This window comes from Seriola lalandi, unplaced genomic scaffold (assembly GCF_002814215.2).
Source record: "Seriola lalandi dorsalis isolate HSWRI2012SDOR001 ecotype SW California unplaced genomic scaffold, Sedor1 jcf7180002054416, whole genome shotgun sequence".
Taxonomy (NCBI): Eukaryota; Metazoa; Chordata; class Actinopteri; order Carangiformes; family Carangidae; genus Seriola; species Seriola lalandi.
In genome coordinates this window covers 306,689-319,124 of record NW_019524969.1, presented here as the reverse complement: position 1 = coordinate 319,124, position 12,436 = coordinate 306,689, and the positions used below count along the sequence as shown (strand labels likewise).

Here is a 12,436-nt window from a genome sequence, read left to right as displayed (position 1 = left end):
ACTATATCAGAGTAAAGGTGACTCTTGTGTTTGAGTATGATTTTTTTTACAGCTGTTGATCATTGTGAGGATTTTCTTCTGCTTCTCTTTAGGTGACCCCCACTGGGCTACCCTTTTGGTCTGGATCGAAGAGATGCCCTCACCCGCTGACCTTTGACCCTAACAATGTGAGTAGTGTCTGGTCCAATTCCTTACCCTAAAGCAGGGCACAGGAGTGACTGAAAAATGCCAAAGTATTTGGTGATGATCAATCACATTCCTTCTTTATCTGGTCTGCTAGTAGTTCTTCCTCACTGTGACCATACACTGGATTCTTATCTGAGCCGTGAATGCAACTTTAACTGCATATGGACAATGAAAGGCAGATAATAATCTCACTAACAATGCTCTGACATTAAGTAATAAACGAGTTAATGAGCTGATATTAAGCTGATGATGCTGTAACTCAGAAGGTTGTAATGGTGCACTGCTTGCAGCGAGAAACTGGCGATCGGTAGTGTTGGATTGCCTCTCAAAAACTCTGAAGTAATATACTGCTTTCCTCTGTCTGTTAATCGTCATCATTGATAGACAGTGTTACAAATGCAGGTACCTTTTTGACCATTGCACCGGTGCGGTATTGGTAATATGAATTGCAAAAAAGATTTATTTGAAACCAATTTATGTGTGTGGAATTTACTTGGGAAATGTCATCTTAATAAATACATACACAGAATATTCAAAAAGAACCAAAAGCAATTCCTACAGTACTTCCTACTTGTAGTCGCAGCAGAGACTGCAGTAAGACACAGTAAATGTGCGTGTGTGTGTTAAGACGGAGAGTGAAAGGGATTGAAACAGCATTTGTTACAGCTTCCTATTGTTTCACGGAAGTAATTTGCCATTAATGCACCACCTTAATATCTCTCTGCCCCTCTCCCTTTTTTTCCCCCTCTACCGTTTCACGCTGCAGGCAGGTCTGCTATAAGGACTTAGTACTGGGTCAATTTAAATCAACCATTTTTATTTTGTCTGTTCAGTATTGATCACAATGTATCTATAACTTTGTCTTTCCAATGCATGTAAAATAAACACCCTCCTGAACGATACGATATTTAATATGTGTCTGTTTCATTGTGGAAAGTGTATTCCGTCTTAACTGTTTGTATTTTGATCTTGTGTTTTTAGACTACCCATATGGGGTATGTGGTGGCAGCAGCTAATCTGTATGGGCAAATCTACGGGATCAAAGGGACAAGGGACGGTGCTTCCATCAGAACAATCTTAGAGACAGTCGCTGTACCAACTTTCACTCCCAGCTCCTCTGTGAAGATTCATGTGACTGACAAGGAGATGAAGGAGGACAAAGAAAAGGGAAGCGATGACGCAGGTGAGTTATTTTAACTCGCTTTTATCGTCTGTTACTTCACCTTACTTCCAGGGCATTTATTTACTATCTCTGTGTCTTTGCGCCAGAAAAAGCTCAACTTGAGGAGTTGAAAGGAAAATTGGCCTCAACATCTCTGAAAAGCCCAGCCATGCGGATGTACCCCATCGATTTTGAGAAGGTAGGGCAGGAGGGCAGGGACACCTCTGCTGCACACACTGCAGAAGCCGCAGACAGAGAGGCGGCTGAGGCTTAGCAGGGGAGCTACACTCAAATGTATAGGCGCTTTCAGAATATGTCTTTTTTTCCCCCCCTCCATCGTTGGGTCCTCGGTGACCCGAATCTGAGCTGTTCCCCAACACACCCACCACACAGATCTTGCTTGTATTCTGTGCTCACTGTTTTAACGCCTGGAGCTGAGATGTGTATTTTAGAACTGTGCATCCTGTTTGCAAAAATAGCAAAAAGAGAACAGCTCACACAGAACAGATTCATCTCTATGGGCCTATGTAAGAGCTGCATTAGCACACTTTTGGTGAAATGCAGTGCACTTAACAACTTGGGAAAAAGACATACTCCCTTCGACTGTGTCGACGCAAGTCTTTGAAGTGGCCCACTCTGAACCCTGAAGGCAGATTTCCCCCTATAACACGTCCATTGTGAATCTACCCACCATCACAGTGTCTCCTCACACTCTGTCACACCACCTCTCAACAAGTCATCACTCTGTGCCTGGACTTTAAATCAGGTTTAGCGTTTGGTTGGCAATTGAAGTATCTGTGGCCGGGTACATGGAGTAAAGAATGAATCTGAGACCACAGGCTAGACACATTTCTTTAACCAATTTTCCAAATATGATCTCCTAAACAGTTGTTTCGGTTGTCCCAACACTCAGTCATACCTTGAACAAGACTGATTTATTTGCAAGAAAGTAATCTCTTGTGTATAGCGTCCTCAACTCTCCTTATTCTTCAAACATGGCCACAAAACACCTGTAGAAAAGACAAGCAAACTCTCAAGACACATTAGTCACAAGCAAGAGAGTCGCGGGCCGTGAACCGCAACATCACAGGTTAGAGTACAGTCCGGGACGCTCGTTGCACCTTTCTCCTTTCGCTCCACTGTCTGTAACGGCTTACTATAACCAAAGAAATTTAAACGTTAGTCTGTTGCTCTGTATGGAACCATGTGAATGTGAAGTTTAGAAGCTGGATAGAGTTCCTTTGCAACACTTTGGCACAGGCTTCATCAGCAAGATTCAGCAGAATGAATCCTTCTTAAAAAAAAGAGTACGTGTTGTGCTATGAGGTGTCCCCGTTAGTGCCCAATTATGTCCATTTTCAAGACTGTTTTTAGGACATGTATTGTCCACCATGGAAATCTCAGAAAATTTGAAATGATTAAATTTCTCACCCCTTAATAAGATTTTTCTTTATCTACATGGAGTTTGGGGGCAATGAATCCTCTTGGAGACCTTTATATGGAAGTGGTCACAAGAAGCAGTGGCTAGGAGGCGGTTGCTTGTATCATGATGAAGACTAGTTTACAGGAGAAAATCTTTACTGCAGGTGTGGGGAGCTCCAGGTTCAACAAAGAGCTACAAGCATCACAGAAAGGATATAGCTGCTGTAACTGCAGAAGTGAGCGCTTTGACTTTGAGAGGCTTTGGAAAGTGACTTTCAGTCAGCCCCGAATTAAATTCTGGTAAAGCATTCAGTGACTCAGGTGAAGCAGTAATGAAGGTGTATGAGGTCAGTCAGGAACCTATCGAATGTCATCTTGAATAAGAATGAGATCCCCGTACTACTGCTCTCCCCCTCCTCTTCATTTTTATCCCTACGTGCCCAGGTCATGCTGTGGATAGATGGAATGTGTGTAGGAGGGTTTCAGAGGCATCAGGTTGCCCGCTTGGAGCTTCCTCACAATCCCTAAAGCCATCCCTGAGTGACAGTCGCCTTCCTTGCCTTTGTAGGGCCGCAGCAGCAGAGGCATGACCTCACTGTCCACGTCGATCACAACAGAAATCTGATTTCCACTGCATTCTGATGGGGTGACAAAGTCAGGTATTAGAGTGATTAAAGGGACACAACAACAAAGCCTTCAAAGCTTCAGAACCGCATCAGTGGGAATATCACTTGGCGTGGACATGGATGCTCTCATGCCTCTCCGCATTTTGTTCAGTAATGTAGTTAGTGCTGAATGTAGAGTTTCAAACCTCTTATTAAACTAATGTTCTTTAGTTTTTAATTTTCTAATTAGGTGTATCTGCCTTTAAGTTTACACAGAACTGTAGATGTGTATTGCTCTTGTGTTATATATGAATGACTGACACATGGTTAACATCTCCCCTGGCACAGGATGACGACAGTAACTTCCACATGGACTACATTGTTGCTGCTTCTAATCTGAGGGCAGAAAACTACGACATCCCTGCAGCCGATTACCTCCAGGTCAACATTTTCACTATATGCATCGTCTAATGATAAAATCTCTTTGAAGGGTGACAAAAAAAATATATACAGGAAAATCAGAGGGATGAAGTTGAGGTCAGAGACGGTATAGATTCGAAAAAAATACCGCAGACTGCTCCCCCTCCCTTGGGGATATGTTTTTAGTTGGTGCTGCACACACCTGCCCTGAAGCCACAGAAACAGCCCGCTCACCTATTGTTCCGGGAGCACAACTAATCACAGCACTTTACCTGTCGCCTGGGAGGTGACACCTGAGCCGGGCCTTGTAGCAACCGCTGCTGCAGACACACACAGCCGAGAAAGACGGAGGGTGGGGGGATGGGTACCTGAGCTGAGCGAGAGGGGACAAAAGAGGGTTACCCTTGTGTAATCATACAGAGACCACGTGTTGTGTCTTGTTTGGGAATAATGTTGTACCCTTACCATTTAGCCCTGTTCACATAAATGCTTTTTCCATCACAATTTGTTAGGAATTTTTGCAGCGTCAGAAAAAATATTCAGATATTAATTTACCAACTTCAAGTAGCAATACCTCAAAAGAAATACCCTGCATTCACATTTTTACTCAAGCAAAAGCACAAAGGCTGAAAAATGCACTAAGAGTATCAAAGATAAAAGTACTCACTATAACCCCCATCAGTTTTATATTGTTTGCTACTTGACATACTGTTGAGTAGTTTTATTTATAACAATGGCTTGTACTTTAAAAGCTGATCATATGCTTTGCAATTAAAACCTGGAACTTCAAAGTAACTATAGCTGTAGAATAAAAGCAGTGGAGTAAAATTGTAGTGGAGTTGAAACAATACTTAACATCAAATGGAAATACTGTGTAAGTACCTTAAAAGTACTTGAGAATATGATCTTAGTTACTTTCTACCGATCATCCCAGTAGGATTTTATTTCAGCTCAATAAAAGATAATGTTGAATTCTTGTCTTCTTCATTACCTACAGTGCATTTTAAAAGTAAACTTCTCTTTGTCTCCTGCACAGAGTAAGCGCATTGCTGGAAGGATCATCCCTGCCATAGCTACCACAACAGCTGCAGTGGCAGGCCTGATGTGCGTGGAGTTGTATAAACTGGTGCTGGGTCACAAGAACATCAGCTCTTACCGCACAGCTTTCATCAACCTGGCTGTCGCGCACTTTGTTCTATCCCAGCCGTCCCGGCCCCCCAGCTTCGAGGTGAGTAAAAGCTCTGTACGCCCACAGCCTCTTCTAGTTATGCTTAGGGATTGTGGGGGGTTTAGGGATCTATGAAGCAGTCAGTCACCAACAGGACCTGAGTATAAGGCACTTTATACAGCCTGACAGACTCCTACTGTATATGCATTTATAATTTAAGCCCGTCTACTTTGGGGATAAATCTGTTGAGTCCTTTGTAGATTTATGTCTTTCCTCACTTGCTGGAGAGCATTAAGTCATGAATCAGTGCTCTCAGAGTAACAGACCACTGCTAACTGTCAGTCTCTAGCATATGAGCCAAGTCTTTAGCTAGCTCTGAGTATAATCCTCAGGGTATTTCAGTGCAGGTAAGGCACAAACAGATCCATGTCTGCTTCTGTGTTTGCACAAATTAAGTGAATTCAAAGTAACTGTAGTTCAAAGCAAAAATAAAGAAGCTCATTCTCTTAAGACAGAGTCCTTTCAGGATCAGATCAACCCTAATGTTTGATGTCAGGTTTTATAAGGTCACACTAAGTTCATTATGCTCTATAGCTTTAAAACATAAACACGACTCCTGGGGTCACAGGTCAAATCTGAGAGGATGTCCAGTCAAATAATTTTGCTGCCCTCTTACAGGCCTGACTGCTTTTCCCTCGATATCTCACCTCTGTGGGGAATCAGACAGTGGAGTTGCCCTCCCCAGCTTTCTCACTCGGGGCACCGAACCTCTGACAGACAGGGGTCAATGGGGGTCAGCGTGTGGGGTAACCCTGTCCCACGGGACGTGAGGGTGCAGTGACAGGGGGCTCTGAGACAGTGTAGGTCTGGTTTCAGCTTTGGTTACAGGCAAAAATGCTGCAGCTGCATAAAAGGCTGCTGTGATGACAGAGGCAGCTGTGACTTTCAGTGCAGTCCTGAAGATCCATACATGCCCTCTCTCTTATGTACAAAGACCCTGGTGTTCTCACAGTCGTTGTCTGTAAACTTGGTCAGGTCAATGTGTTTGCACATACAGTGATTTTATAATTTTTTCTAAAAAATGGCTTCTGAAATTCACTGGCCTGAACACAATATCGCGCAGTGAGTGATTGCAGTCACGGAGGCAGAGTTCCTGACATCATCCCGGCCGGAGGGTTTTATATTCGAGTGTTGAATCATTTAGTCAGAGGGATGGGCAGACATTAGATTTTCCAGACCCAGGCTTTTTCAGTGAGGCTTATAGTGTTGCAGCATCAGCGTTTAAGCTTTGTGCCATTCAGCGGTGGAGACACAGCAGAGATGGGACACCAGCAGAGGGAAAATGGCTCGGCTGAGGAGGCCCCGGGCCAGTGTTTTTGAGAGTTAGGGACAAATCTTGGAGAGCGAGGAACACACGTGCAGGGTACGTTTGCTCACAGAGAGGGAGGTGGTTGGCTGCCAAACCTTGTAGCATTTGAGTGGGAGATGCTCTAATGTCTGCCAAAGAAAAGGTTTCAGAGGAAAAATCTGCTCACTGCAGTGATTGATCATCTTGTCTCAAACATATTCCCCCTTTTTCTATTTAATGCATGACCCACTTTTTCATTGTGAGAACACATAGCAAAAAGATGGTAACGCAGAGTTAAGAATCAAATAGCATCACTTTTTGCAGTTAACATGATCTCACAAATGTATGTTATTTGATAGAGTAAATATCCTGAATATCTACATTGAAGTGATTCCAAACTGCTCAACCCATAAAAGGCCAGGCCAGTATTATTGTGCCAACTCTGCATATATGTTGGCTATTATATTATGATAATTGAGAAAAATGTCACCAATTACATAGTTTGTCCTCCGATTGCAGCATGCAGCAGGACATGCAGCATGCAGTCATATTCCAGTCCAGAGACAAAGGTTGTCTGCAGCTTCCTGTGTGATGCTTATTGATATTTTAAATATATATGCTTGTCTTTTGCTCCAAAGGTGTTTGACCTGTGGTCTAGACATTATTTCACCAAAGGAAGGGACAATATAAGGTTGAAAAACTATAAAGAAGTGTTGTTTATAATCCTTCATATAATTTTGAGCCCTGTTATGTAGGGCTGCCACTTTTCAATACTCTGATATGAGTTAATAAAGGAAAATTAAGGGCGTAATAGCAAGTAAGAGCCCGCAGCAATAAAAGCAGAAACGAAAGCAACATGCCCGTTAATATGAAGGTTTCATCACACAGCTTTTGAAGCAAATGCAGACGTGCAGCTGTTAAATATCACTGATCAGACATGCAGTATCAAGAGCTCAGCTTACTTTTGCAATGACTTAGGCCTCTCCCCTCATGAGATCAGTCTCAGTTCATTAATATCAAGTAACAACACTCACAGCTCAGTGGTAACACTGGTGGCCCACCCAGTGTTCGTCCAAAAGTTTACCACATCACAGCATTACCAGATGTTTGGCAGCCGACGTCATCTAACCTGCACTGTGCCAGAAAATATGTTATTGAGATGAATGTTTTGATTGAAGCCTTTTGGAAAAGGTGTTTTAGATGTTAGCTACATAAATGTTTTACACTCTACAGTATAACAAAAATAAATGACTGCTCGTTCTCCCACCATACCAAACCTTTTCCAAAAATTGTTGCTTTAACGAAGCCGTTTCTTATAATAGGAAGTTCCTCTTGCTTTGCCCTGCTGCTACTATCATCCGTATGGAGGCAGAAATATGTAAACAAACTGGAGGTTGTCGTTGTCTGCTCAACACTGCGACTCTCAAGTATCATTTCCCTGTGTTTATGTTTTTCAGTTTTTTTTAAGGCACATTCCATTAAAGGGGGGACAAGTTTGGCAAGCTCCCAGAAATTAAAATAACTGAAATGGCTAGAAATACTTTGCACAAAATCTGCACAGACGTCAGAAACTAGAATATCCTACTCTGCTGTTGCCACCTTACTTGTCACTGCTGTCATCATATACTAAATATAAATATTTATGTTCTAACCGTTGAGACTTTCCAGCTGATCTAGAATCACTGTGAAATGCAGCATGGCAAACATTCTCATGATACTACTATTTAGACCATGCAGTTGTAAGCTGAAAAAGGGTTTGTTATAATGATTAACCCACAGAGAATTATCACTGCAGTTCGACAGCTATATAAAGCATTTTAGCGTCTCTCAGCTCATTGTTTTGGTTTAACAACTTTACAACCACTTGTTTCGGTTTGCACTCGTTCTTATTAGCCTTGTTTTCCGCAGTAATTTTTACGAAAAGTTAGCGACTGGTTGGACAAACATTGTGAATCATTTAGCAGCTAAAGAACCAGATATTTCGGCTCGGAGACCAGAGCTAAAAGTACAGGGGATTTTGGGATTTACAGTTGTTGTGAGCCTGAGAATACACTTCCAAATGGATGCTAATGTTGCTCCATCCCTGCTGGGTACGTGTGAGATTATGTGAGTGTATTTGATTTGAAACTTTTAGCTGCACTCTTTGTTGTTGGACAGTACAGTGAGTGGTTTGATAGAGGCTGCACAGTAAGTAGGGCTAAGTTCAGCTCAGAATTTTTAGACAGTGCAGACAGTCATGTTATTGCAGAAAACAAATCCTCAGAAGACATTAAAGGATGTTTCAAGAGGCAGCAAAGATTAATGAGCATTGTGCTCCTGCAGCTGTAACTGAGCTGCAGCCACAGTAAAACACAGAAAAACATCACCAAGGCCAGGACAGAGGAGGATATGTTTCAGCTGGGTATTAAATAGCTCCATCCTCAACCCCTCCAGCAGCTTGCCCAATACTCCCGCTGTAGGCTGTCTTTACTTGTCTGCTAAGCTGCCTGCTCGTTGTGTTCCATGGAAGTACTCTCTCTTCCATGTCTGTGCACACATCCTCCACAACCTGGCCTTAACTTTTTGCCCTTTCACGCTCCCTTGGTGCCCCTCTTCCCCAACTTGCCCTTTCAGCCTCTAATTGAATTAGCAGTGTTGGAGGCGAGGCTCCTGATGTCAAGGAAGCCACTCCAAAGTCGATGCTCACACTGGTTCTTTGTTAATTGCTCGCAGACATGACGGCTATTTCCTGCCTTCACAGGAAGCAATGTATTGAAACCAGATTTCCCAGAGAGCACTAGGTGATCTTGCTGTATGGTCTGCAGAGCACCAGGAGGAGGCAGGGATTTTGTGTTCATCTGCTCTAGACTCTGTTTCTAATAACTTTTCATTCACAACATCATCAGGAAAAAAAGCCGACTCGACATCTTGTTGCCTTCATGTACATTCATAAATTAGGAAGAAGCTACACTGTTGGCACTTTTGCAGACGAGTGCTTCGTTCAGAGTCGGTTATATATTGGTTTACATGTAGACAGCAAAACCTGCAGCTACTTCATTTGTGATTAGAGCACTTATGTGATTTAAGGTCACACATCTGTCACACAAATAACAGGGAATGACTTAGAGAGGTTCAGGGGAACAACAAAGGGGGAGATTTACCTTGCATGTGGTTAAATCTGTGTTGTTTCCTTGGACTGTGCCGGTAAAGAAACAGGGCGAACATGATCCAAGGCCCTCAGTACTCCTCCGGGAGCTCCTGCATGGAGCTGCATTGTGCTGTTTGTAACTCAAAACCCAGACATGAATAGTGCTCACGGGATAATGAGTAATCTGTGATCAACATAGATGGCTTGTGCCTTCTGTTGTTTTCTTTTTTTTTTTTTTTGTGTTGGTGGTGTCATTGTGTTTTGACCTTATGTTGTCAAGTCATCCGTCGTTTTACATCACATTGTCCCGTCACTGCTGTTCTTTAGTTCCCCATTTTTCATTATCTTCCCGTTTATGTCATCAATGACAACAAGTATGTCAAGTCACTGGCTGTTTACTTATGCAAAATAAAACATAGACAGTTTAGATCAGGTGAGTGATCGATCCACATCTTTTATATAGCAGCATATATGGTGCGGCTCGTATGCTCAGAACGCATGCTCCCCATCTTCTATCATATCTCCTCATCTCATTTTCAGAGTACCAGAGACACAATCACAGAGTGGCTTTTTGGTTAGCTCAGGCTCGGTGCTAACACAAAGCACTGAGACTGCAATCACTTTCCTGAAGGGTCCTTGAGCAAGGCAATGAATTCTGACCTGCTTTGGAGGCACTGCTCTGTGGTTGACCCTCACCTCTGACCTTTGAGGAGGATATTTTACTCATAGATAAAGTGTTCACAATATGACCCCTCCCCCTGCACAGCAGCCCTGTCAAACTTTGGATGGTAGATGGGCTTGTAGAAATGATACGTATAGAAAAGGTTTGGAGGGGGGTTTCTTATTTTTTGAACCTTTCCAAAAATAAAAATAGAGAACAGAAATATAAGGATTGGAGTAAACTTTATGCATGTGCGCTCTGATGTAATCGGCAGATGTAAGCTTGGCTCACCACCTATGGTAGCAATCTAGTAACTTTTTTTCTTCAGGCCTGTTGAACCATGTGGAAGTTATTAGAGGTCTCTGTCCCCCCCACTATTCTCTCATTAAAGCACCAATACTTGCAGGGGACGATCTGCAGGCGTCTCATTAAGTGACATTAAATTTACATTTCTGGGCTCTTCCTGATGTCATGAGAAATTTACCCATTAACTCTGAATTCTAAAGGCATTCTGTCATATCCTGCTTCTTCTTTTCTTCATTTCTCTACCAACACACAGAAAATGTTACCTCATACATATACACCCCCCCACTCCCACCCCCCCAGCTCAGGTCACTGTATGTAATAATAATGTCACAGTTGGTGCCTATAGATTGTGTCCTCTGCTCTGTGAGACACTGTCTGCCTGCTGTCTGCCTGCAGACTGTATATTGTTCTGCCTTACGTATGCAGTGTACATGAGGCACTGATTAACCATATACACATGTCCATGTTCTGTAATGGAAATAGAAATAAAATAACTTTTTACTGGTCTTAAAAGCGGCATGAATGTGCTCATAAAAGATTTGGAACAGTCATTGTAAATCCACAGACTGTGGCTACAAGGTTATGACAAATACCCAATGGGGATATGTCAAGGATTTTTGGGTAATTTTATGCTTTACTACCAAATTAATAATTTTTCTATAATTTCCTTTGAATTGAATAAAGCAAAAGCGATTGGCAACACTGTAAGTGGCTCAGTCATCTTTGGGCAATGGCAATATGATCTATAAAATTGTGAGCTATATGAAAGTCTCATGTGTCTCAGTCTTCCTTGTTTGTGTCCAACATCAGATAAAGTACCAGCTTATTAACTGCTGACAAGAACTGGACATCATATTGACCTGCAGATACAGATTGATAACTTGCTCCAGTGACCAATACATGGAAGAGGTGCATCATTCCATATTGCATTACGCCATCTAGTTTGACCTCTGATTGCTAGAGCAGCTGATCGATGCTACAAATTGGGATGTAGCAGCACAGGGCACATTGACCAGTTTACATTCTGAGCCATACAGTGATGTTGAGTTGATACAGGTCAATGACTTATTTGCAGAGATAATTGTGCCCTAATTCCACTCTACGTACCGATATGTGCTAAAGTAACCAGAGGCGGCATTGTCGTGTGCACAACAAATCAATGTTATTTACCACTTTGCACAGGAAATAAAACAGTCATCAGTTTTAGAGCACTTATGCAAGACCTCTGTTTTATCAGTGTATCACTCCATCTTAATATATGTCTAATCCTCTCATGAAAGAAAAAATTGTGGAAGCACTTTTTAGGGCCTTGCGTTTGGACCATCAGCTGCATCACTCTAAAGCGTTTTGATGAAGATTCATGGCTTTATAACTGCAGCATCTATCAGACACGTGCTGTTTGAGTGTCTCTGCAGGCTCCAACGTGTCAGTGGCCCATTTGTAAAGAGGAGTGTTTTTATTGACTCAAACCTTCTGCCCTAGGTTATTTTCAGTCAGGTGGAGGGCTGTTATCTTCTCATTTGAAAGACAATTGCATTGAGATTCTGTTTGCTGTTTTACACGTCAATGGAAGCCTTTCAGAAGCGACGGGCTGCTTTCAGTCTGCGTGTCAAACTCAGCACTCTCCTGAGAAGTGTCTGCATACTAGTGAGCAGCGACCCCTTGCTCCTCCTCCACCCTGCACCGGTATATCAGAGGTCATCTTTGAAAACTATACGCTTAACAGTCTTAAATTTGAATTATCTTTAATACAGATTGTCCAGTTTTTAATGTATCTATTATATAGGCAGTGTGGAAGAACCAGTATTCTGTCAATTCTCTGGGGTGGGGGGGTTAGGCGGATAATTGCAGAAGGCTAGAGTGAGCAGTTGGAGGTCCCAGCCATCTGCTTCTTCATTGCAGTCCAAAGAGAGTGTGGATCAGTAGTGATCAGGTAGCAGATGACACTCCCGATCAGACAAAGGGCAGATTTTACATGACAGTGCTGTTGTCCCTTTGTATGAGGGCCATACAGGAAAGCCCAAACAAACA

At 42.5% G+C, this 12,436-nt stretch overlaps 1 protein-coding gene across 1 annotated transcript in view; it reads left to right on the top strand.

Moving 5' to 3' along the window:
- Nucleotides 1–12,436, top strand: part of uba7 (ubiquitin-like modifier activating enzyme 7) — a 33,100-nt gene that overhangs the window by 9,509 nt on the left and 11,155 nt on the right. The window contains exons 17-21 of the mRNA XM_023410175.2: nucleotides 93–167; nucleotides 1,168–1,369; nucleotides 1,456–1,547; nucleotides 3,724–3,816; nucleotides 4,832–5,023. Of these exons, the coding sequence (XP_023265943.1) occupies nucleotides 93–167; nucleotides 1,168–1,369; nucleotides 1,456–1,547; nucleotides 3,724–3,816; nucleotides 4,832–5,023 (654 nt within the window). The remainder of the gene's footprint in view (nucleotides 1–92; nucleotides 168–1,167; nucleotides 1,370–1,455; nucleotides 1,548–3,723; nucleotides 3,817–4,831; nucleotides 5,024–12,436) is intronic.